The following is a 26,414-nucleotide window of genomic DNA, read 5'->3' as shown; positions in this document are numbered from 1 at the left end:
AGCTGTTGAGAAATGCTAGGAGCTAACTGGACGCTAACCGTATCATTCAAATATATTGAATGTTGCAATGCTGGCAAAGAGAGGAAGTGACGTAAGATTTGCGAATGCGGGGTACCGATCGGGTTTCCGGTACAGATCGGGTAGCGACAGAGCGCCTTTTTGTTGTTGTGCTAAGCTAATAGGCAGAATGCTACAGTCATAGCTCTAAAGAATGTAGCCTCATGGGCAGTGTGGTCCGTGCTGCAGGGAGAATGGACTGCCATACCCGTTATGTGTCTGTGAGCACAAGGAGGGAGAAAAAGGAGAGTGGAAAAGTATCATCAAGCAGAAAACGGGAGTTGGAAGCATGTAAATATAATAATAACCACTGCAGCCAAGAAGAGTGCCTGATGAGCCCAGTTGTAAGTAAGCTATTAAGACTCGACTGTACACAGTGTTCGTGTTTTCCTCCGAAACAATAAGTTCTGTTGGAGCAGCCTTTCAATGCCTCTCTCTGTCTCTCGTAAGCAAAGTTGACCCAGACAACAAAGTAAAGCTAGTTTTCGGCTACAAACCCGACACGAACCCACCGTATTAGCCAGAGGTCCCTTTACTACGGTTTGGAGCCGCGGACCTTCAGTAATAGTAAGGAATCACACAGCAATTGTACATTCATGTAGTTGTAAAAAGCATGATAATATATTAAGTAATCCAAAGTATTCAGAATACGTTACTCTCATTGAGTAATGTAACGGAATACGTTACAAAATACATTTTGGGGCATGTATTCTGTAATCTATAGTGGAATATGTCAGGTTTATATTATTGGATTGTCATTTATGCTTAGAAGTGTTTACTCATATATGCTTAGAGTTTTATAATCAATTGCATGTTGATAAAGGTCTGATCCTTAGCAGTCTGTAAAAACTCTGTGTGCCTTCCAGAGTGTTCTGGCATACACACTCACATCCTGGGGTCACGAGAAGAGGTCGTACCTTCTTTTATTGTATTATGGTATAGCAAACACAAGTATATCTGTTTTAGTCTAAGTGCCTTTTGTTTAGATGAACTGCTGGACTTCCAGACCAGCAGGTTTAGGGAAGTTGTTTATGGGGTCAAATCTTGACCACACACACACACACACATCACATGTTCACTGTTGCAGACACACACGACCAGTGTTGGGTAAGTTACTTTAAATTAGTAACTTAGTTACATTACTAGTTGCTTCTATCAAAAGTAATTCAGTTACTTCAAGTTACTCGTTACTTTCAAAGTAACTAGTTACTAGGGAAAGTAACTTTAGTTTTACTCAGAATTCTCTTGTTAATGTGTTGCTTCCATAACTTTGCCAGTCTTCTAGCTTGTTTACTTGCCACAAGTGCACTGTGCCACCTACCAATAGAAAGGAAAAGATAATGTGCATATTTCCACGAGAGAAATCCCACGCCTGGACCGTCATTGACTGCTGCCATGATTCTAGCCTACATCACAGCGTCATGTGCGCCTTTTACATCCAACACAAAAACTGCAGTTGTGATGCTTTCGATTGTACTCAGAACTCTGAAATTCTGCCTTCTGAATAGGAAGATGTAGGCAACACCAGACTGCAGATGAGCTGCATACAGGGCTGGACTGGGACAAAAAATTGGCCTGGGCATTTTGACTAGAGACCGGCCCGCCATTATAGGAAAATCATAAAGCCTTTGAATGAAAACAAACGCTGTTGTGACAGTGATGTACACTGTCTTGATGGTATATATGTATCAATCTATCAATCGTTTGTTGTAAGATTCAGATAATTATCTTTTAAAAGCTAGACATTTTAAATGAGAATAAGAAAGTAATTGGTAAATGGCCTGTATTTGTATAGCGCTTTTACTAGTCCCCCCTAGGGACCCCAAAGCGCTTTACACACCCAGTCATCCATCCACACACATTCACACACTGGTGGAGGCAAGCTACAGTTGTAGCCACAGCTACCCTGGGGCAGACTGACAGAAGCGAGGCTGCCATATCGCGCCATCGGCCCTTCTGGCCAACACCAGTAGGCAGTAGGTGAAGTGTCTTGCCCAAGGACACAACGACCGAGACTGTCCGAGCCGGGGCTCGAACCGGCAACCTTCCGATTACAAGGCGAACTCCCAACTCTTGAGCCACGATCGAAAGAAAAGCATTTCCTTGTGCCCACCTCTCCCTGTTAATGCCCTACCTGGCCCCCCTGGCAAAACTTTGCTAGATCCGCACCTGCACAGTTACCAGCTGTCAGCTACTTAGAAAAGGATCCTGGTGTTATTTGTCTCTCAGAAACAGTTTACAGTTTACTAAAAGGTAAACCTGTTTCTCCAGCACCTGTTCAGCTCTGATGATTCAGTAAGGACATCTCCTGGTTTCATCTTCATGTTTCCCTCTCACCAGATAACCAAACCGATATCATGACCAGCAGCTTTTTTGCAGCTGTGGCTCCAGCAAACATCAGCTGATATTAGAAATTAATATTAAATAAATTCTAACAACAGCTGATCAAGCTTAAACGTGCTGCTGTTGTTTAGCGCGACACCGGCTGGTTTCCTCTTTCTGGCGCAAAGTGGGCGATAAACAAACAAGAGAGCCGATCAGCTGATCATTGATCAGTTTTCATGATTGAAGTAGAAACGGGAGATGGAGGGGGGAGAATGAAAGAAGAAGAGGCAGCTGTGCAGCAAAGACACAGAATAACTCCAGCTTTGTGCCTTTTTCATTGTAGCTGAATTACGGGACAAACTGTTCCTTTTCACCTCAATAAGAAATGCCTAATATTTTCTCTGAATACCAGACGGGACGGTTGGCAACTCTAATAACTTATGAACAAAATAAAGTTCAACATCATTAACTTCATAGCACCCACCCAGCTGTATAGAAACTCCGTCATGCTAGCTAGTACGCAGTACGGAAAAAGTCAGAATAACGAAAATAAACTCCACCTAAACTTGGTTTATATCTGACCCAGATAGACTGCAGGTCATAACTTCTTATCTGAAGTTCACACTTGGACCGGCGGCCACCTTGGGGCTCTTTTCCTTCTGCATCCCCTTTCCCTCATCCACCTGCTGGCCTCCACCACTTGCTAACGTTACTGAATCTGTGGAAGCTCCGCGATAGCCACCACACGAAGTAACGAGTAACAACCCTATCTAAATCCCAGTAACGACTAACGCGTTCCTGATTTTGGCATAATAACTAGTTACCGTGCTCGTTACCACAATAATAACGTAGTTACTGTAACGCGTTACTTAATAACGCGTTAGTCCCAACACTGCACACGACACATGTGAGTGTCTTATCTGTTGCATGATTAATGAGTTGTTTGTGTAGCCACTGAAGGGCTGCAAGGGAAGGCCGGAGTTTGGAGTTGGCTTAGATCAGATAAGGAGCTTCTCCCCTTGTAGCAAGTTAAAGAAAGCACTGTGGTCTTGGTTTTGTACACAAGTGACTGGTCTGTGAGTCAGCGGGGTTTAATTGTTAGACCCAACATGCAGTTTATTTTATTTAAGTTTCTTTTAAAAATCCAAAGCCAGTAATAATAAAAACTTTGAATTTCCTTTAATGCTTTGACACATTTTTGTGCAACACTGAAGATGCATTTCCTGACAGCTCACACAGCAAAACACTCACTCAAATCTCAATAGCAGTCATTCAAATCTGTAATTGATTTGTCATATGTTTTCTCAACAATCAGTATGTCATTGCCACCAAAATCTATTCATACTGTCTAAACAAATGTAGTCAAAATGTTAATATATTTTGTCATTTTTACTAAAACATAGAATATTAGAAATGGAACTGTGGAAACCAAACATAATACAATAGTATTCTGTAAGTTACTGGACTGCCTGTCACTCCTGCCCCTTGCCTTGCAAATGCTCTCTCCTGCAATGTATGCTGTATCCACTGCATTTGTTGGCATCATGATGATGAGCCTTTATTTGTCACTACAATGTTACACATACATGTTACTTGCAGTGAAACAGGACTGCAGGCATCTTTACCATATCCTGTTTTCCTTATCCTTGCTACACTGCCACATTTCCTTATTCTTCTTCCGCTTCTTCTATTGACAGGTTGTTTCCCCCTATACAATTTCTGTCTAAACAGATTTCTTTGATACACTCTAGAACATTAAACATGTTTTAAAATGCTCATAAACTGTCATGGTCCCCGCACCTCGCCAGCTGACAGCAGTCAGGCGCTATGTTTTGTGTTGTTTGTTCTCCTCTCTTGCCTCTGCTCTCTTTCTCTCTCGTCCTCTCCCACTCTCTTTCTCCTGCCGGGGCAGAGCTCAGTATGGGCTCCCGCCCCTGGCCCACGCACCTGGGGATGATCAGCACACCTGCTGCTGATTACGAATCAGAGTACTACTTAAGATGGCGAGTCTGCTCTACTCGTCGCGGGATCGTTGAGCCATCAGCGTCAGTCACCCTGCAAACCTGTTATTTTGAACTCGTGAGTACTTGTGAACCTGGAAGCTGACTGTCTCCCTTTATGTGTGTAGATCTCCCCTGGACCCTGAGCAACTGCGACTGAGTGTGTGCAAGACGAGTGGTGGTGAAGAGAGGAGCGGTCGTCTGTGTATGGAAAGCCCCCACCCTGGACTCCTTCCCCTGTCACTCCTGGACCCCGAACCCCGACCCTTTTCCCGCACACCTTTGTATATATATTGCACCTGTGGGAATCACTGTAAATAAATTCACTTTTGTTTGAAGGAACTAGTGGTCTGCGCCTGAGTCCGCTTCACAAGCCGTGACATAAACATCATACATAATGATTTTTTTAACTTTATTTTGAATGTGTTAACACTTAAAAAAGGTTGAAATAAAAGGCTATTTACATTAAAAATGGTAGTTTGAATTTATTTACAGCCCAATAACACATACATACATAAACACTATACCTGTTCTTCAGGGCTGTTAATAACCACCAGATCTGCTCCCCTGTCTCTGCAGTCCATTCTGGCTGCATCCCAGGAAGCAGAGCTTTTAGAGATGAGATAGCAGCTATGGTTGAAGCTCCATCCTACAGGACATGTTTTATCTGGAAGAAATTACAAACAAATAACACTTCAGTTTATGAATGATCTTTTATGAACTGTATAACAATGAATTCTGTTTAACTAATTAAAATCCTCCAAAGACTTGACCACAAAGATCTAAACAGTCTATTTACTTGCGTGTCATTATTTATAATATAGTAAAAATAATAGAAAACTTTTAATAAATACAACAATTTAAACAATAAACACCACAATAAAAAATTGTCAGAAACCCCAAACTTAACCACCTTCTGAAGTCTCCACTAAGGTAAAAGGAAAAAGCAAATGCAAATTTTTAGGCACAACAAAACACATAATTATAAAATAAAACAGATTAAAATCTAGAATTATAATCATAGATAAAACTGCAAAACATTTATGAATAAATGATCTTAAAGAAACTGTACTGTGGTTTGGTGTATTTTCGCAGATCCATTGATGAGAATATGAACAAGAATAATCATTCCAAAACCTTCCCCATTTATTGATATGAGCACAGTCTTCTTCTTCACCATCATCAGGTTGTGTTGTTGCCCAGTACCTAGCAGGTCAGTGACAACAACATTATTTTATTATTATTGAGGAAAAAATGAGTCTTTGGTGTTTGTGTGAGGAGTTTTGTCAAACAAATTTTCCATCAGCAACTTTGAGTTTTTATAAACACTGCACATTAAGATCACCAAATTACAGATAACAATGGAAATAATATATATTTTATTTTACTTTTTTCAGTACATGGTGTTTGTTAGACAGGACTATACAAAGTATAAAGACAAACACATAAGCCCAGATTACACAGACATCTTGACTGATATAATAACTACTGCCTTGGCTCTAGTGATGGGTCGTTCACGAACGAAATGGCTCTTAGAGCCGGGTCTTTGACGTGAACACTGCGGCACTTTTTTTCCGCTTCACTCTGCACACGAGCCTTGTGCTTTACGCTGGGCAGAGGGGGGAGGGGCGGTAGTTACACTAGCACAGGAACAGAGCCAGAGGGAGAGGGAGAGAAAGAGAGCCAGGGACAACAACGTCACATTAGAAAGGTATAGTAATCATCCACAACTATTTTCGGTTGCAGATGATAAAGGATTCAGAAAGTTTATTCATGCAGGCCCATATGACAGAGAATATGCATCTTCTTTTTGTTTTCATATTTTAATTTATATTTAATTGTGTTGTGGTTTGCAGTGTCTTGTGTTGTTTCACTTTAAATTTGTAAAAGGAAAAAGCTGAAAATTTAAATAGTTAAAATTTGAAACGTGAATAGTTGATTTTTGTATTATATGATTTATTTATTACATTTTATGTGGAGTGAATAAATAAAAGTATATTTACGGTGGCCCCTACAGACAAAGCACGTAAAAACTTCAAATCACATACGAACTCAAAAACACGTACAAACTCCGAAGCACGTACAAACTCCGAAGCACGTAAAACCTCCAAAGCACGTAAAAACTCAAAACACGTACAAAAGACAATAGAAGTGCTCCAGGATGCTAGGGCGCAGTGTTGAGCTTTTGTTACCTAGTGGCTACACAAGCCAGCAAGTACCAATGACCGGATTTGGTGTGTGGTAGTAACAGGTAAATGAACTTTTTTTTTGAAATTATTTGAATATATATGAGTGCCTGTGTATAAATACACAAACAATACACACATGCTTTCAATTGTGTAATTTAAGTGATCTAGTAGCTCTGCTTTGGAAGTTCAGTTCATGCTAGAAATGTGTTTTGGAGTTTGTACGTGTTTTGTCTCTAGGGGCCACCGCATATATTTATATATAAACATATATAAATAAAACCACTTTTTTATACATTAGTAATTCCTTTTGTGCATAATTTTATATTATTGTTAATAATAAATTAATTAAAGCAACAAAACAACCTGAAGAGCTGGTTCGGAGCCGAAAGAGCCGGCTCTTTTTAGTGAGCCGAACCGAAAGAGCCGGATCTCTAAAAAGAGCTGGAAATCCCATCACTACTTGGCTCAGTGTGGCAAAAAACAAGTCATTTGCATGCATCTTTAAGCTTTGGGAAGCCGTTTGGCTCAACCAATATGCAAGCTGAACGATCTGCATTCATCTGTGGGTTTAACAAATTTTGGAAATATTTTGGAAATTTATTAAAAGTAATGAAATGAACCAAGTGAAGGCTTACATCAGAGTCAGTGGAGTCCCATCTACCCATTTCCATGTTCCCTCCTGTTCTTTGTCATTTAAACCAATCCAAACGTCTGTGGTGATCGTAGAGAGGAACTTCTGTTTAATATGAAGAAAAATCTTTTTATTTTACTTTAAAACCACAATTTTAGTCTATGCAGCGTTAGAGAATTGTGGATCAATATGGTTGTCATTGTGCAAGATGATTAGATAATTAGCAAGAATGCTCACCTCTGTTTTACACACACACACACACACACACACACACACACACACACACACACACATGTTCACACAAAAGTTTCTTTTGTGGTGATCATAGAGAGGAAGGTTTGTTTAATATGAAGAGAAAACATTTCAGTTTTAAACCACAAGTTTTTATTTGCATATTTTACATATAAACTATGAAATTATTTTTATGTCATAGTTCGCATGCGAGAAAAAACATAATGCGAGCAAATGATGTCATTTCACAGGCGCAGTTAAATTCATCGCTTCTAAATTTAAAAAAACCCATGTGCTTAGAATGTGCATAAAGAAGCCATCGCACACCAAGATTGTCTGCTTTGCATACACTGCTATTTGTTTGTAATTTGAAAAATTGTTTGCCAAATAGTTATCAACAGTTATTCATTTCCTTTGTAGCAGTGGAAATACAGGTAACTATCACTGGATTACTTTACTGCTGAACAAATCTTTTAAACTGTCCCCTTAATCTGGTGTACAACATAGCTCTTGTGATTTAGAAAAATCACTGTAATAAGAAGAATGCATCATTCCTAAAAGGAAAAAAAAAGAACAACATTAAAAAAAGAAAAAAGTGCATAAACTTATTATTATAAAATGTAAATGAATGTAAACTGTGCCTATGATGCTGCCTTTGAGTGCACTTTGATCAGTCAAACACAGCTGTACACATCTGGCTGCAGAGCTTCACTGACTGTGGGTTCAGGCGCCACTGTAATTCATCTAAATAATATTAAAGATTCTCTGAACAGTCAATCTGTGGACAGGAGACGAGGATGTTACAGGCTGTCATTAGTAAGTAGCTCATTTGTCTGATCTGAACTAGTGTCTAATAAAACTGTTATCACTGTTGCTATAATTTTGTGTAAATCTAAAGGGTCTTATAGCTACATTATGCACCATCCTTGAAGCTGCTGCACGCTAGGTGTTTTAAGTTTTTATTAGTGGTGTCAATAGATTAAAAAAGATTAACTAACTAATCTCACAATTTTCTGTTATTAATCAATATTAATTGTGATTAATCGCAATTTCTTGATCAATAGCCTGGCTCCAATTACATTTTTTCAGCTTTATATTTTAAGGTTGTAACAGACATTTATGCAATACAATGAAGTAAATGCAGAATAAACACAAAGAATATAAGCTGAAATTCAAAGTGAATTTTAATAGTTTTCATCAATCTTTAACACAGTGAAAGCTTAAAAAACCTTCAAGGTCATCAACAGTTACTGAACCCCGGCCTAAAGGTTAAAGTGAATACCATAACAGAATACCATAACAATAAAGGGTGCACAAAACTCAGTATTTAAAACAGAAAAAGACACAGCTGAAAACCCAGAATGTTGAACATTTTCACTTAAAAAGGAGCAATTTGGCTTAGTCCTTCTTTGCACTAAGCCAGTTACTGAGGCAGACTATTCTGTTTACATTATCTGATGACAAAGAAGCACGCTTCTTTTGAATGATGTGACCTGAGAGTGAGAATAAGCTCTCACAAGGCACTGTGGTTGCAGGGGTTGACAGGTACTTGACTGTGTGCAATAGGTGCCAGCCTGGAATGTGCTCCTTCTCTCTTTAACACCACTGTAGTGGACACTCTCCTACGTCAATTTTGGCCTCTGCTTTGTAAAGATTAAGACAGCGGTCATTAGCGTCTTCCTCTGTATCTGAATCAGAAGAACCCAGCACACATGCTGGCAAGGTTCAAGTAGTTCTTCCAGCTTTTGCAGTCTGTGAAGCTCCTGGTCAGTCAACATGGTCACCTTGCTGTTTTGCTGAGCCAGGACGGTGGTCAGCACAGATTTGTTTCTCTGGATCCGCTTGATCATCTCTAGGGTGAAGTTCCATCTTGTTGGAATGTCCTGAACAAGCGGTTCTGTTTGATGTCCATGTGCAGCTTGCTGTGCCTTTGATTCCTGAGTGTTTGCTGGACTATGCTTAAAATGTCCAACAATCTTGTGAAATTTGGCCAGAGCCCTTTCAAATGTGCTGTCATTAAGAGAAACTGTGACCATTCTTTTGCAGAATGTGGGCCATGCAGGGCTGTGTTCAAATGGAAGTAGTCTGGCAGCTGCAACCATGTTACGAGCACTGTTGGTGCCAAGCGTGGTTAGTCCTGATTGTCCCTGATTTTCCATTCGTTTGCAACACTCAGAAAATGGTCAGCACACACCTCAGCATAATGCCTCTCTTCAGTTTTACTCACTGCTAGTGCAAACGATTGTAAAGTCCAATCGTAATCAATAAAATGTGCCGTGACCCCCAAGTAATTATTGTTGTTCACCGAAGTTCAGTGGTCTCCAGTGAGAGCGACATTCCTTACTTGCACAAGCTTACTGGACTGCTGAGCCCTCTGGTCCTCATACAAAGCATGGGGTCTCGACACAATGGTTCCTCTTAAGGGCGGGTTGTGACACACATCTCCTGATGCAGCGCGAATGACTTCTCTCAGTCCGTCATCTTCTACTATGCTAACTGCTCGTGAGTTTTTAGCTATCCAAATTTCCAAGGAATTGGTTAATTTTTCTCTAACATTTTTTGGTTTTCGTCCACGAGCACCATACTCCTGAAGTGTAGATTGGCGAGGTCCCGTAGAGGCGGATTCAGTTGGGTGTTTTGCTCTCAGGTGATACGCTAGTGATGAACTGCTTCTGTGGTACTTGAATTTAGCTTTGCAAACTGTGCACCTTACTCTCATTTTGTCTTCTTAAAGAGAAACTTTCCACCCAAAAGTCCGTCTTCGTCCATGCTCGCATGTGTTAGCTATAGTAGCGTGGTATCACTTCTTTTTCTTCTAATCATTTCTGTCAGGCCAAATGCCAGCATAGCACAATGCTGCCCCCTCCTCCAGAGCTGCTCATGAGTTTAAAGATCTTAGATTACAGGAAATAAAAAAAAAACCCAAAACTGTGCTATAGGGATGGGTATCAAAACCCGGTTCTTGTTGAGAACCGGTTCCCACTGTTTCAATTCCTTGGAATTGTTTGCCATTTTTGCAAACGATTCCCTTATCGATTCCAGTCGCCCCGAATGACGTCACCACGTTGCGGGGCGTCATTTACCTGGCAGGAAACATGGCAGCTCAAACGCTCAAAAGTTTGGTTATATTTTACGAGAATGGATGACATCAGGGCAACTTGCAATACTTGAAAAGTAGATATTTCATTTAGAGAGGAAACACTACGAATATGCAAAAGTATTTGCTCACAAAACATGCGATGACCTTAAATGAATGTCGTGTTTTTAATTCCGCTCCGGACTCGTGAATCTCAACCTAGCAGCAGCGGTAACGTTTGCACGTCCTCTCCTGTTAATGCGGCAGGTAAATAATCAACTAACAGTGCATATTATGTTAGCGCGATCTGTCTTATTACAAAACCTGCCATTACTGTGCATTTAGGTGACCATGATGAGAGAGACAGACACAGTCTGGCTGGCTCAGACGCTGGCAGTTGTCGCTGCAGTCTATCGGTATCGTCTCCTTTCAGGCCAGGATAGACAAATGTCACCGAGCAGTGACTAAGTTTGAGGTAAAAGGCTTGCACCCATTTTGCCACAGCAGATGCCCCCGATTTTCGTTAAGTGAATGTGTTTAATTGTAAGCAGGGACATTACTGGATATTCTTGTGTAATTGCTACAGAATAATTTATGTTATACTTTGTTATTGCTACAGAAGAATATTTATTTTATTGTTTTACGTTTACAAATTTTTTTCCTGGGGACCCTGTGACACCCCATTGAAGAGCCATAGGCTGTGGATCTCTTAAGATCTCACTATTGGGTTTGTAAGGCCATGTTACTCCTAAATTTCTATCTTGTTCAAAGAGAAGATATAAAACAAAGTTCTAAGCTAATTGACCTTAGTGTTCTCCTTTTTAAAAAAGAATCGATAAGAGAATCGATAAAGAATCGAATCGTTAAACAGAATCGAAAATGGAATCGGAATCGTGAAAATCGTACCAATATCCATACGTACTGCGCTAATTGCGTTAAAATTTTTAACCCATTAAATGTTTCACGTTGATCTCAACAATTAACGTGTTAATTTTGACAGCACTAGTTTTTATGCTTTGTGGTTTTACTGTATCTGTGCAACTAACCAGCAGATTACTTTAGTCATGTCTACTGTAGATTCATCACTGTGGTCTCGGGTCTTGGACCAGCACACATCTATCTGCTGTCTGTTGTCACTGCTCAAATATTTGTTGTACAATTTTCTTTAAATTATTTACATTTTAGTTTGATCAATGTTTTTATTCAGTAAAAAAAATACATTTTTATTACAGTAAAATGTATAAATATTCTGCATTAAAACAGTCTTCAAACTCTATATAATTGTTTAGTCTTTAAATTGTACACCACAACTGAAGCTAATTCACTTTAACTAAATCATACCACAATTTGTTAGTTGATTCATTCCTCTGTTGCCCCTCTCTGCTGTGGTGTGCCCCAGGGGTCTGTATTGGGCCCCTTATTATTCTCTTTGTATATGCTACCCTTGGGCTCCATATTTCAAAAATACAATATTTCTTATCACTTTTACGCTGATGACATTCAAATCTATTGTCAACTGACTGATGATTTGTCAGCATCACTGAACTCCCTGTACGATTGCCTGAGAGAGGTTAAAGATTGGCTGTCAGAAAATTCTCTCATTTTAAATGAGAAAAAAACTGAAGTTATGGTGTTCGACAGCCATATTCCTCGAGACCAGCTTGTTGCCCTGCTGGGGCCCCTAGCTAACTCTCTCTGTGATTCTATGCGTAACCTGGGTGTCCATTTGGATAGCTCCTTTAAGCTCGATAAGCAAGTATCATCTGTAGTTAAATCTGTTTTTTTTTCTACTGTGCCAGATTTCTAATGCTATATAAATAAAACTGTATTGTATTGTATTGTATTCATATGAATCTAATTATGCTACATGGGATGTTCTGTGCACCAGTGAATGTACTGATTTATCACCAGTGTTGGGACTAACGCGTTATTAAGTAACGCGTTACAGTAACTACGTTATTATTGTGGTAACGAGCACGGTAACTAGTTATTATGCCAAAATCAGGAACGCGTTAGTCGTTACTGGGATTTAGATAGGGTCGTTACTCGTTACTTCGTGTGGTGGCTATCGCGGAGCTTCCACAGATTCAGTAACATTAGCAAGTGTTGGAGGCCAGCAGGTGGAAGAGAAGGAAAAGAGACCCAAGGTGGCCGCCGGTCCAAGTGTGAACTGAACTTCAGGTAAGAAGTTATGACCTGCAGTCTATCTGGGTCAGATATAAACCAAGTTTAGGTGGAGTTTATTTTCGTTATTCTGACTTTTTCCGTACTGCGTACTAGCTAGCATGACGGAGTTTCTATACAGCTGGGTGGGTGCTATGATGTTAACGATGTTAAACTTTATTTTGTTCATAAGTTATTAGAGTTGCCAACCGTCCCGTCTGGTATTCAGAGAAAATATTACGCATTTCTTATTGAGGTGAAAAGGAACAGTTTGTCCCGTAATTCGGCTACAATGAAAAAGACACAAAGCTGGAGTTATTCTGTGTCTTTGCTGCACAGCTGCCTCTTCTTCTCTCATTCTTCCCCTCCCTCTCCCGTTTCTACTTCAATCATGAAAACTGATCAATGATCAGCTGATCGGCTCTCTTGTTTGTTTATCGCCCACTTTGCGCCAGAAAGAGGAAACCAGCCGGTGTCGCGCTAAACAACAGCAGCACGTTTAAGCTTGATCAGCTGTTGTTAGAATTTATTTAATATTAATTCCTAGTATCAGCTGATGTTTGCTGGAGCCGCAGCTGCAAAAAAGCTGCTGGTCATGATGTCGGTTTATTTATCTGGTGCGAGGGAAACATGAAACCAGGAGATGTCCTTACTGAATCATCAGAGCTGAACAGGTGATGGAGATACAGGTTTACCTTTTAGGTGACATAAATGAGTTGAAGGGAAGTTATGAACTGTTTCTGAGAGACAGATAACCCCAGGATCCTTTTTAGGTAGCTGACAGCTGATAACTGTGCAGGTGCGGATCTAGCAAAGTTTTGCCAGGGGCGCCAGGTGGGGCATTAACAGGGAGAGGTGGGCACAAAGAAATACTTTTCTTTCTTATTCTCATTTAAAATGTCTAGTTTTTAAAAAATAATTATCTGAATCTTACAACAAACGATTAATGCATATATACCATCAAAACAGTGAACATCACTGTCACAACAGCGTTTGTTTTCATTCAAAGGCTTTATGATTTTTCCTATAATGGCCGGTCTCTAGTCAAAATGCCCGGGCCGATTTTTTGTCCCCGTCCAGCCCTGTATGCAGCTCATCTGCAGTCTGGTGTTACCTACATCTTCCTATTCAGAAGGCAGAATTTCCGAGTTCTGAGTACAATCAAAGCACCACGACTGCAGTTTTTTGTGTTGGATGTAAAAGGCGCACATGACGCTGTGACGTAGGCTAGAATCATGGCAGCAGTCAGTGACGGTCCAGGCGTGGGATTTCTCTCGTGGAAATATGTATTATCTTTTCCTTTCTATTGGTAGGTGGCACAGTGCACTTGTGGCAAGTAAGCAAGCTAGAAGACTGGCAAAGTTATGGAAGCAACACATTAACAAGAGAATTCTGAGTAAAACCAAAGTTACTTTCCCTAGTAACTAGTTACTTTGAAAGTAACGAGTAACTTGAAGTAACTGAGTTCCTTTTGATAGAAGTAACTAGTAATGTAACTAAGTTACTATTTTAAAGTAACTTACCCAACACTGTTTATAACTGGCTTCACTTTAACACTGAAAAACATATAATTCTAGGACACGTTTTGAAGCACTCCTGTCCAGTTATGGTATGTGCAGTTACATGTGTTTGATGCAGACTGAGCAACTTTTTGTTCAAAGGTTTAAATGTCTGTATTTTGGCCAAAGTAAAAATTTGGCCCTTAGAGGTTCTGATGCACACTTCTTTTCCTGATCCTCGTTATGTGTTTTTTCAGTCATAAAAGCTTTGTAATACTGTACAATAGATTAATGGGACAGCTGTGACATGGCTTCACAACTTCAGAACTTAACTTAGATTACTCTGGTTTGTAGGATTTGTTCAGCAGTAAAGTAATACAGTGATGGTTGTTTGCATTTACACTGCTACGCATCAAACATTAACTGTTGATAATTTGGTAAACTTTGTCTTTCAAAATGTAAACAAATACGGACACAAGCAGTGCCTATGTCACTTTCACTGTGTAACTGAATTTAACGCAGTAACCTGAAGTGTCCATCAAGGTGACCAATCACATTAGGACCACCTTTCTCCTTTGCACTACTGCACCCCATCAGTCAAAAATGAGTTGATTTGCACAAGCAGGATTTCTCTCCAAGCACAGAGAGCTAAACACAAGGGCGTGAAACAGCAGCACTGTTTTACTAAGATAAATTTCACAACAACAAATATAGTAAATCACTCTCGTTAACCTGCAGCATGCTGTAAATCTTTTTCAACAATCAATAAATCATTGTCACCAAAAACTTGTTGATGCTGTCTAAACAAGGTGATCAAAATGTTAATATATTCTCTCAGTGGTGTTACAGCCCTGGCCATATACAGAATCAGTGCGTGTCAGTATGTCTGTATTTTTTTTTATATGTGTGTACTGTGCCTTTAAGAGTCTCAGCAGGCCCCTCCTTGGGTGAGCTGTTTTGGGTTGGCTTTGACTTGGCAGCTCCTAATTGGCCCCACTCTCAACAGGCTGTTTTTTTTTTTTTTATATATATATAAAAACCTTCATAAAAAAAAAAAGTTCATAAAAAATGTAAAGAGATTTTGCTGATACACTTTAATTCAGCAAATGTAATGTAAAATAACCATATTCATCATGGTTTTTTAACTTTATTCTGATTGTGTTAACGTTAAGAAAAATGTTCATTTTTTTAATAGTACAACTATTCACCAAATAAGAAAAGAAAAACAGAAAATGTCTTTTAGTAATAGGATAAGATGGCCCCAACTGACAGCGTGCTCAGTGAATACCTCAGGCAGCGGAAACCCAAGGAAGAGGAGGAAGGCGAGGAACCATTATGGAAGGACAGCCCCCTCCATGGCATGTACCACCGGCAGATAGCGGAGGTGGCTGTTATCCAGAAATGCTGCCATTGGCTGGACAAAGCTGGACTGAAAAACAGCACGGAGGCTGTGCGCAGCACAGGATCAAGCTCTGAGCACAAGATCCACAGAGGCTGGGGTCTATCACACCAGGCAAGGCCTCAGGTGCCGGCTATGTAAAGATGCCCCTGAGACAATCCAGCACATAACAGCAGGGTGCAAGATGCCAGCAGGCAAGGCATACATGGAACACCATAACCAAGTGGCCGGCATAGTGTACAGGAACATCTGTGCCGAGTATAACCTGGAAATCCCGAGGTCAAAATGGGAGACGCCAACAAGGGTGGTGGAGAATGACCAAGCTGAGATCCTGTGGGACTTCCAGATACAGACGGACAAAATGGTGGTGGCTAACCAACCAGACATAGTGGTGGTAGACAAACGGAAGAAGACGGCCGTAGCGATCAATGCAGCGGTTCCAAATGATAGCAACATCAGAAAGAAGGAACACGAGAAGCTCGAGAAATAGCTCGGGAAGATGATGGAGGGTGAAGGTAACAGTGGTCCCAGTTGTAATCGAAGTCCTTATATATATATAATTAGAATAGAATAGAATAGAATTCAACTTTATTGTCATTGCACATGCACAGGTACAGGGCAACGAAATGCAGTTTGCATCCATCCAGAAGTGCTTTAGTGATATAGATATATTACAATATATATTAGCAATAATATAGATATGTAAGTATGTTACAGAAATGGGTCTATTATGGTATGTTATAATGTACACGGTGTGAAGTATGTTATGAATATTCTATAACTATAAGTATGTACAGGCTATGAACAGGATATAAATATGAAATAAAAAAAAACTATACAGAAATCTGAGATATACAGTTATACAGAAATGTGAACTATGCAAGTTATAAACAGTTGTAGGATTAAAAATTATCGTATGATTATTTACACAGAACTATACAGTAGTGCAGTTAAGATAAGTGAGATATGTGGATAATTTCTACAGAGGTATATAAAGTGCTAGTGATTGTGAATGGTGGTTCAGTCCATGTTATTATTGTGTGTTTGAGGGTACGGTTTTCTCGATAAATGCACGGCGTTTCGGCGGTTATACCGGCTTCCGCCAGTGTGACGCTTATGTTGAGCGATGAAAAATAATAAAATATAATTTTAATTTTACATTTCAATATAACAATAATCTTTCAATTTAGAACTACAAGTTAAAAAAACAGAACTAAACACAAATAAAATACACTTCAGCTTCTAATTTATTTTCCAAAACCACCTGGAGCCGCAGTACAAGGACAAAAGAGCCGCATGCGGCTCTGGAGCCGTAGGTTGCCGACCCCGCAGGTTGCCGACCCCGCAGGTTGCCGACCCCGCAGGTTGCCGACCCCTGGACTAGGTGAATGAGGCATGTTGAAAAAAAGTGCTTTGACTGCTCAAGCAGAGAAGAAAAGTGCTATATGTAGATATATATATCTTGAAATATATGAAGCTAAATTATCACAAAACCCATTAGATGTGTTCAAACTCTGAACCATAAAATTTGTATGTAAATGTGTGATGGTGTTACGGCCCTGGGCCTTGGAGGGAGTGAGACTGCCATGACTTGTGGGTAATTGGTTACTGGGAGACCCATGCCAAAAGGCTGGAGGTCCTTCACTCAGTGGCTGCTGCTTAGGACTGAACATGCAGTTTGCCCTTTGTGCCTCCCTCTTCGATCTTTGAACTTGTTTATATTGCTGAACTTTGGTGCATGCTTGAACTTAGACTGATTAGAGTTTTGAGCTGCTAGCTGGCTGTGAGTAGAATTTTGTGATGCTGGCTTGCCTTAGTTAACCCTTAGCTTTTATTTTGTGTGTGTGGCCAGCTTGCCTTAGTTAACCTTTAGCTTTTACTCTTGACTATTTTTTTCTTTATGTAATAATTGTTTGCACAGTGGTCTGTTGAACAGCCCTGTCGGTTTTCTGTTCAAAGTTTGAAATTAAAACCTTTTTCTTTACTCAGTTTTGTGTTCAGGGCTTGTGTATGTTACTCCTTCCCTGACGCCTAGCAGAGGGGGTCGTAACAGATGGTCAAGCAGAATGTTCTAAAGAAAAAAAATGTCTGACTTTAGATGGAATGACTGTAACTACCTATATTAAGGTCTATTTGTTGTAGACTCATTCATTTATAAATTGAACTACAATTTCTATAAAGGAATCAATTTCAGCATTTTTGTACTGGTTTGATTTTGTGATCCAGTTGGCATCGACAATGTTGCTTCATGTTGCTACTACTGGGGTTAGGTTAATTGGTGAATCTAAATTGTTCATAGGTGAGAATGTGAGTGTGAATGGTTGTGTTTCTATGTGTTGGCCCAGCAATAGACTGGCCACCTGTCCAGGTTGTACCTTGCCTCTTGCACAATGGTAGCTGGGATAGGCTCCAGTGACCCTGAATTGGATAAGCGCAAGAGAATGGCTGGATGGAAATAAATTAAATGAAATATCATCCAGCAACTTTCTTGGGTTGACTTTATGAATTTCGAATAATTTCAGTGAGTGCAAAGTCTTAAAGAACCACAATCCCAAATGACAATGCATATTTGGTCTCTTAATGCAGCATTTAAGTTTGATTCATTTAAGTTAATTAAATTTCTTCTCAGTGAGAGAAAAGGAGAACAGTATTTGCTAGAGAATTGAATCACTGTAAAGACAACGGTAAATAAAAGGACTCACTCAGAAGCACTTCAAGCTCTTTGAGATTTTCAGAGAGGTTGGCACGCAGCAAGTCTCTTTCCTCAGTCATGACGGCAAGTTTTTTACTCACAGTGGAGAGATTTGCATTCAGGCTGTCTCTTTCCTCAATCATAATGAAGTCTGAAATAAATATATTAGGACAGGTTTTTGAGACACAAAACATCTTGTGCATTCATACTTAGACTGCTTCTGATTTATTTTAAACCATAAAAACTTTGAACATTGCTTAGCTTGTCAAATATTAATTCAGCACTCAGTGGCAGTTTGAACAATTATTTATGAAGAATCAGACTCACAGTGGACACCATGAGTGACAAATCCAGTTAGAAGTAAAACACCCAGCAGACTCCACAACACAATAACACATAAAAACCATTCTCCTTACAGCTCTTTGGATCTGAAAAGAGAAGAAAAAAAGACTGAATTATACAACAGTAACAACAGCTGTTAAAATAAATCTATCACTTCCTACTTGTGTGATGTGTTGACAGTTTTGGGTTGTCTTGTTCAGCAGATTCAGCACTGGCAGAAATTTCCTCCATTGCTCACAAGCAGGCAAACTATTTCCTAAATGGTGAGATCTGTAGCTCAGCACTTGTAACCTCAAATTATCAGTAGTTTCAAGTTCTTCTTTTTTTGAATGTCTGAGGATGTCACACATTTCAGATGTTGTTGATATGCTTTTCACAGCACTAATCGACCAGTAAAAATGGATCTGATCTTTTCTAAAGATAATTTTGTATATGATAGTCATATGAAAACTAATAAAAGTTAAATTTCTTTACGCAGTTTTTTTTAAGAACTTTAAAGTTTCAGATTTCAGATTCATATAAAGAAAATGATCAGAAAGTTAGCAATTAAAACCTTAGGCTCCTGCCTAAGACCTTTAAGTTCTTATTTAGAAACTATATAGAAACATGCTAGATAGTATTTTAATCACTTTTTAAAGATGGATTATTTACTGTCATTGCTGCAGAGACATTTGTGTGATATGTGATTAAAAATAACCTCAACACAAGAATGAGATAATAACGTTACACATGAAAGTGCTAGAAGGGGAGAATTTCTCTCCTTCTCTCTCTTGCTTTTTAAAACATCCAGAAGCTTGTATAAACATTATAATTTCTTGGAAACAGCACAAAAACAACAGGTCAGCTCCTAAAAATGTTAGAGTGGAGAGTGGCAATTAGGAGATCTTTATCTGATTTAGCTTTTTATTGATAAACAAGTTGTGAGAATCCTATTTTTAACTACCAAGAGTGCCACTACCATGCTAGTAGATGGCAACAGCCCCTGTTAGGTTTTGTAATGTTGATTGTCATTTATGCTTAGAAATATCTACTTATATATGCTTAGAGTTTTATAATTAGTTTTGGATTGGTAGAGGTGTATAATCGATTGTGTAGTGATAGGATGTGTGATCCTTAATAGTCTGCAAAGGCTTTGTGCGCATTCCAGAGTGTTCTGGCATCCACACCCACACTCTGGGAGCATGGGAGAGGTCGTGCCTTCTCTTATTGTTTTATGGTAGGATAAACGTATCTATATCTGTTTTAGGCTAAGTGCCTTTTGTTTAGATGAGCTGCTGGACTTCCAGACCAGCAGGTTTAGGGAAGTCATTTATGGGGTCACACTCTGACCCCACACACACACACACACACATACTTACACAACGCACAGGCAAGGTACTCTTTGTTTGTATGTAGACGTCGTATGTTAATGAACCTATGCATATTCATGTAACCTCAATAAACGAGCAGTGTTACGAGGGAGCGGACGAGAGTCTGACGGAGGTCAAGTGGTGGAACGACACTTGGCTCCAGGCAGGTCTCCCTCATGCATGAGTAACACGAAGAACTTTGCCTACTTGGTGTTCAATGCTTTTGCTGTGTTTTTAAATTGTCTCGTTCCAGCGGTGGGCCTGTGCTAGACAGACCCAACACCCTCCATAAGCACAAATACATAAACATGGAGAGGGAAAAGGAACAAATAGGTAGAAAAAAAAAAACAAGGATAAAAGGCAACAAAAAGGACCGGGGGGACCATAGCGAGAACTAAAGTTAGTCAAGTCCCCCTGGACAAGCTGGAGGAGGTGGCTGGGGAGAGGGAGGTCTGGGCTTCTCTGCTTAGGCTGCTGCCCTCTTGACCCAGCCCCGGGTACATTGAAGAATATGGATGGATGGATGATAATTAGTGTTTGTGAATGTTGTGGATTATGGCGTCTACTTGTTCGGGGTTATGTTGTCCACTTAGTTTTTTACCAGACTTTATAGCAATAATGGATGATTATTTTTTTCGCATGACTATATGTCGTAACTTATCCAGTACAGAGCTGCTGTTGCATAATGTGCCTGTACTGTGGGTGTCTTTGTTATCAAATTATGACTGGCTTTTGTATCCGTATCTGTGAGCAGTATTTATTTTGTTCTGATCTTCTTAAATTCATGGAGAAACATAATATTTTATGAAAGCATTTAACATATTTAAGGACACTTTAATGTAAGCAACCATCACACCCAATGTGCATTTCATACAATTTCTGTGTAGGGTATTATATAGACTGTATACAAATGATGTTCATCACTGGGGCTGAAAAGCAAAGTGTTTAAAAAAGTGTTTTTAATGTATTTCTAATGACCATGAGAAGATGACTTATCTCAGTGCAGAGTTAAGTCCAGTTGTATAGGAGGAATACTGTGTATGTTAACCAGTGTTGGGAAGGTTACTTTTAAAATGTATTCTGATAGGTTCATAGCATAAACCTATTCGCTGGAACATTCAAGACAATTCTACTACACAGCAAAAGCAAGACACAAGTTACCACTGTTCTTTGTGTTACTCATGCATGAGGGAGAGGACTGGACAAAGATGTGACCCCATAAACAACTTCCCTAAACCTGCTGGTCTGGAAGTCCAGCAGTTCATCTAAACAAAAGGCACTTAGACTAAAACAGATATACTTGTGTTTGCTATACCATAATACAATAAAAGAAGGTACGACCTCTTCTCGTGACCCCAGGATGTGAGTGTGTATGCCAGAACACTCTGGAAGGCACACAGAGTTTTTACAGACTGCTAAGGATCAACATGCAATTGATTATAAAACTCTAAGTATATATGAGTAATAATAATAATAATAATAATGGATTGGATTTATATAGCGCTTTTCAAGGCACCCAAAGCGCTTTACAATGCCATTATTCATTCACTCTCACATTCACACACTGTTGTAGCCACAGCTGCCCTGGGGCAGACTGACAGAAGCGAGGCTGCCATATCGCGCCATCGGCCCCTCTGGCCAACACCAGTAGGCGGTAGGTGAAGTGTCTTGCCCAAGGACACAACGACCAGGACAGAGAGCCCGGGGATCGAACCGGCGACCTTCCGGTTACAGATACGCTTCCCAACCCCCTGAGCCACGGTCGCCCTAAACACTTAGTAAACACTTCTAAGCATAAATGACAATCCAATAATATAAACCTGACATATTCCACTATAGATTACAGAATACATGCCCCAAAATGTATTTTGTAACGTATTCCGTTACGTTACTCAATGAGAGTAACGTATTCTGAATACTTTGGATTAATTAATATATTATCATGCTTTTTACAACTACATGAATGTACAATTGCTGTGTGATTCCTTACTATTACTGAAGGTCCATGGCTCCAAACCATAGTAAAGGGACCTCTGGCTAATACGGTGGGTTCGTGTCGGGCTCGTAGCCGAAAACTAGCTTTACTTTGTTGTTTGGGTCAACTTTGCTTGCGAGAGACAGAGAGAGGCGTTGAAAGGATGCTCCAACAGAACTCATTGTTTTGGAGGAAAACACGAACACAGTGTACAGTCGAGTCTTAATAGCTTACTTACAACTGGGCTCGTCAGGCACTCTTCTTGGCTGCAGTGGTTATTATTATATTTACATGCTTCCAGCTCCCGTTTCTGCTTGATGACAACTTGTACTTTTCCACTCTCCTTTTTCTCCCTCCTTGTGCTCACAGACACATAACGGGTATGGCAGTCCATTCTCCCTGCAGCACGGACCACACTGCCCATGAGGCTACATTCTTTAGAGCTATGACTGTAGCATTCTGCCTATTAGCTTAGCATAACAACAACAACAAAAAGGCGCTCTGTCGCTACCCAATCTGTACCAGATACCCGATCTGTACCGGAAACCCGATCGGTACCCCGCATTCGCAAATCTTACGTCACTTCCTCTCTTTGCCAGCATTGCGACATTCAATATATTTGAATGATATGGTTAGCGCCCAGTTAGCTCCTAGCATTTCTCAACAGCTCTGCCTCCTTTTCGACTACCGGGACATTTAAACTATGGATAATCCGTATACAAACACATTCATGCTTTTCTCCTCAACAGAGAGCGTTCCCCGATTGAACAACAGCGCCGTAAAATAAGAAGAATGGTGCCTAATTACAGAGTTAATAATACAGACTTTGTAATATGCCACGTGAAGATTCATCAGCCAGATGAAGTGTTTACTGACAATTGACAGTGGTAGCGGACATCATCATCACTATTCCAGTCAATCCTCTCCACACAGACAAGCATAAAGACACTCGACTATCACTAAATCAAAATTAACACACGTTTGTAATGACGCTAATTCAGTTTACAATAGGGTTCATTCGCTCGGTCAGCAGGTGGCAGAAAACCCCTGCACATGCGCGGTATAGATCGCGGAGTACTGATCAGTACTATCTTTTTATTTTTTTGTTTTTGTCTACATTATATTAAATGTTTCATTATTGGAAATATTTTAAGAGATACTTATTATTCTTAACATCTTAACAGATACTCTGACCCGTAACTATCGTAAAACGCTTCGACTGGAAGTAGACACCTTTCGCGCATGAGGGGTTTCCGGTACGGAGCGGGTAGTGACATGCTCACTCACCCAGGAAACACACAGTCGCAGAGAGTGTGCGTCATCCTGTAACCATGGCAACCGTAACGCTGCCGCGTGGAACACCAGAAAAAACAAAACCCAAACAGTCCCGACCCGCGACAATATGAAACAGGGAAGTACCGCCGTGTAATCCATTTATTTCAACAAAGTAACTGTATTCTAAATTCCAACTTTTTAAATGGCAACTGTAATGGAATACAGTTACTCATATTTTGTATTTTAAATACTTAACGGCAGTATATGTATACCGTTACTCCCCAACACTGATGTTAACTGAAAGAACACATCACTGTTGTTAACCGTGTTAGTGCATTACAAAGTAAGTGTTACTGTAATCATATAACATTTTCCAATCTGTGGAACCAGGAAGTTTCAATATAATGCCACGCTAAATTAAGGAAAAACAACAACAAAAGATGAAACTGATGACATGTCAGAGTGCCTGTAACAGATTTCAGTGGGTTATTATTTTGAAATCCAAAATGTAGCTGACTTTATATTGAGTGGCTTAAGTGAAATGAGTCCATGGAAACCAGATGATTTTTTTAATAGCTTCAAGATTTGAGACAAAGCCTGAGCTAGTCCAGAGGCTGTCCGCACTGACGAAGAAGTCCAGTCAGCGGCCTGGAAGGTGAACACTGACGCCGAACCAGACATGGACGAGGAGGTGGCAGCTGCAGGACCAGACGAGGCAGAACCAGACAGTAGAGTGGCAGCCACAGATGATGGAGCGGGTGGGTGCACTGCAGGCTGGATGGATCCCACTAACCCTCCAGCGGGGACTGAAGACAGCTGAAGCGATCCCTGACACCTTCCAGTGGAGACTGAAGACAGGTGAATGCCCCTCGGACCCTCCAGCTGAGGCAGAGGACGGCTGGCACGGTTCTCCAGAACACTCAGTGGACACGAGGAAATGCTGGTCGAGCTCTCCAGAACCCCCAGCTAATGAGGCAGACAGCGGCGTGGGAACTGCGGAGTGCTGGGTTGGCTCACCTGAGCCTCCAGCAGGAGCAGATGCAGGGCCAGAAGGTGTGGGGACCCCTGGCTGTATAGGCAGTTGAATAGTGGCAGTTCAGTCTGAGTGGCAGAATGAACTGAAGACGGAGCTAAAGACCATACTGAAGGCTGAGCAGGAGACAGCGGGCAGAGCTGTGAGCTACTGAACAGGAGGCTGAGCTGAGCTAATAACCAAAGTGATGGTTGAGGTGAGAATGGAGCTGGTGGTGGAGTAGATGACTGAGCTTCAGGCTGGGCAGCCGACTGAGCTTCAGGCTCAGTAGAGAGATAAAATATTAACCAAAATTCTAGAAAAAGCATATTACATAAAAGGTATAAATTGACTTGCGTGTCATTGAATGAAATCAGTATTTGATCCCATACCACCCAGCCAATATTCTGGGTATTATGCCACACATTGCAATTGCAATCATTTAGTCAATTGTAGACAATCCTGATCTCAAATGAACACAGAATCAATTTCATTTTTCTCCATTCCAACCTCTCCAGCCTTTGGTCGAGACCAAAGCTATCAAAGGGCATTGGGGACAAGATTGTCGACGTACACAGGGCTGAAAGGACTACAAGACCACCAGCAACTAGCTTGGTGAGAAGGTGACAACTGTTGGTGTTCAAATCAGAAATAGAACAAATATAAAATGACCATCTATCACCCTCGTCTGGAGCAAGATCTTCACCCCTGATGGGGATGATGATCATGAGAAAGGTGGTGGATAATCCCAAAATTAAAATGTTAATCATCTGAAGGCAGCTGGGACCACAGTCAGCAAGCACACCATTAGTAACACACTACACAGTAATGGACTGAAATCTTGCAGTGCCTGCTAGGTCACTCTCTATGTATAAGCCCATCTTAAATTTGCTGGTGGACATCTTAATGATTTATAGAGAAACTGGTAGAAAGTGCTTTGAAAACCAAAATCAAACACTCTGACAGACTGATATACATACAGAAAATAATTACTTCAAACCATTCCTTCTAAAGGTGGTTCAACAAGTTATTGAATTTTAGTGTCTACTCAATTTTTTACAGGACTTCATATCACCCCTGTGAACTTTTTTTGTAACGACTGTATGTTGTAACTCAAGTAGTGCAGAGATGTTGTTGCATAATGTGATTTTACTGTGTATTTTGTTTATACTGTGTGCATGCTTGTTATCAAAGTATGGTTGGCTATTGCCAGGAAACTATGTGCTATGTTGCTATCTGTTAAATATTGGTACATGTGATTATTATCATATCATGTTCAGGGTTTTATCAGCTTGCTGTTTCCCTTAAGCCCGTCGTCATCCTCTGTACTTTGAATGCTGTCAGCAGTCAAAATAACAGAGGAGGGCACATTAAATAATAAAAGATTTTATTCACTTTATTTATTTATCTATCACTAAAGGTAATTCCAACTGGTCCAACTAGTGCTGCCACATTAACATGTCTGTGAAGGTTCTCAGTCATCCAGGTCATCGTAGTCAAATAAGCTTGCAAAGAAAAGCGTCTGGACTTCTTTAAGTTGCTTGAAGACGTTTCACCTCTCATCCGAGAAGCTTCTTCAGTTCTAAGGTCAAATGATGGGGAGTCCCAGATTTAAACCTAGTGGGAGTGTCCCCCCACAGAGGGACAAAAGGACCCCCTGATGATCCTCTAATCGCCTGAGCCAAGGTGTGAAACTGGGTAGGGGTCCACATCAGCCAGGGTTTCGGGTGAGCTCATTGTGAAACCTGGCCCCACCTTATCATGCGAATTCCTGAGGTCAGATGGCCCAGGATGTGAGTGGGTGTTAAGGCGTCTGGGGAGGGAACTCAAAACTGGATTATAGATAAAAGCCTGAAGGAAAAAAGAAGGAACACACGGATCTAAAGGAAGCCTCTCACATCTCAAAACACCGCCGTCACTCCTAAAACTTCCCCCCTTCCTAAAAAACTAAATGCCATGTTGCCATATCATTTTTTGATTGGTCGGCATGGTATATTTTTCCACCAATAGGAAAGGGTGGGGGTTTTTTTTGGTTTTGTTTTTGCTCACAGGCGGAGAGCGCTTTCGAGCGTTTTCCTTATAAAACGCAGTTTTTACCGTTTCTTCCAGTAGATATAAACAATGATAGTATTCAGTATTCAGGAAGAAAACCAAACATTGCAGATATTTTTATCATAACTCTGGTTTTTGTGGCCTATC

The 26,414-nt window shown here is 40.3% G+C and overlaps 2 protein-coding genes across 3 annotated transcripts in view; both read right to left on the bottom strand.

Annotated features, from left to right (window-relative positions):
- Positions 1 to 19,021, bottom strand: part of LOC146500345 (CD209 antigen-like protein A) — a 231,089-nt gene extending 212,068 nt beyond the window's left edge. Inside the window, exon 1 of one of the 2 annotated variants that reach the window (XM_085135256.1) lies at positions 18,766 to 19,021. In XM_085135256.1, the coding sequence (XP_084991382.1) occupies positions 18,766 to 18,835 (70 nt within the window). In that variant the 5' untranslated portion in view covers positions 18,836 to 19,021. The remainder of the gene's footprint in view (positions 1 to 18,765) is intronic. The other variant, XM_085135257.1, reaches the window with a different exon arrangement.
- The window catches only part of LOC146500344 (C-type mannose receptor 2-like), a 39,572-nt gene that overhangs the window by 6,421 nt on the left and 6,737 nt on the right, over positions 1 to 26,414 (bottom strand). Inside the window, exons 3-5 of the mRNA XM_085135254.1 lie at positions 7,207 to 7,307; positions 5,455 to 5,588; positions 4,910 to 5,049 (exon numbers count right to left, since the gene is read on the bottom strand). Of these exons, the coding sequence (XP_084991380.1) occupies positions 4,910 to 5,049; positions 5,455 to 5,588; positions 7,207 to 7,307 (375 nt within the window). The remainder of the gene's footprint in view (positions 1 to 4,909; positions 5,050 to 5,454; positions 5,589 to 7,206; positions 7,308 to 26,414) is intronic.

Source organism: Neolamprologus multifasciatus, chromosome 16 (assembly GCF_963576455.1).
Source record: "Neolamprologus multifasciatus chromosome 16, fNeoMul1.2, whole genome shotgun sequence".
NCBI classification, from domain to species: domain Eukaryota; kingdom Metazoa; phylum Chordata; class Actinopteri; order Cichliformes; family Cichlidae; genus Neolamprologus; species Neolamprologus multifasciatus.
This window is presented reverse-complemented; position numbering and strand designations above follow the sequence as displayed.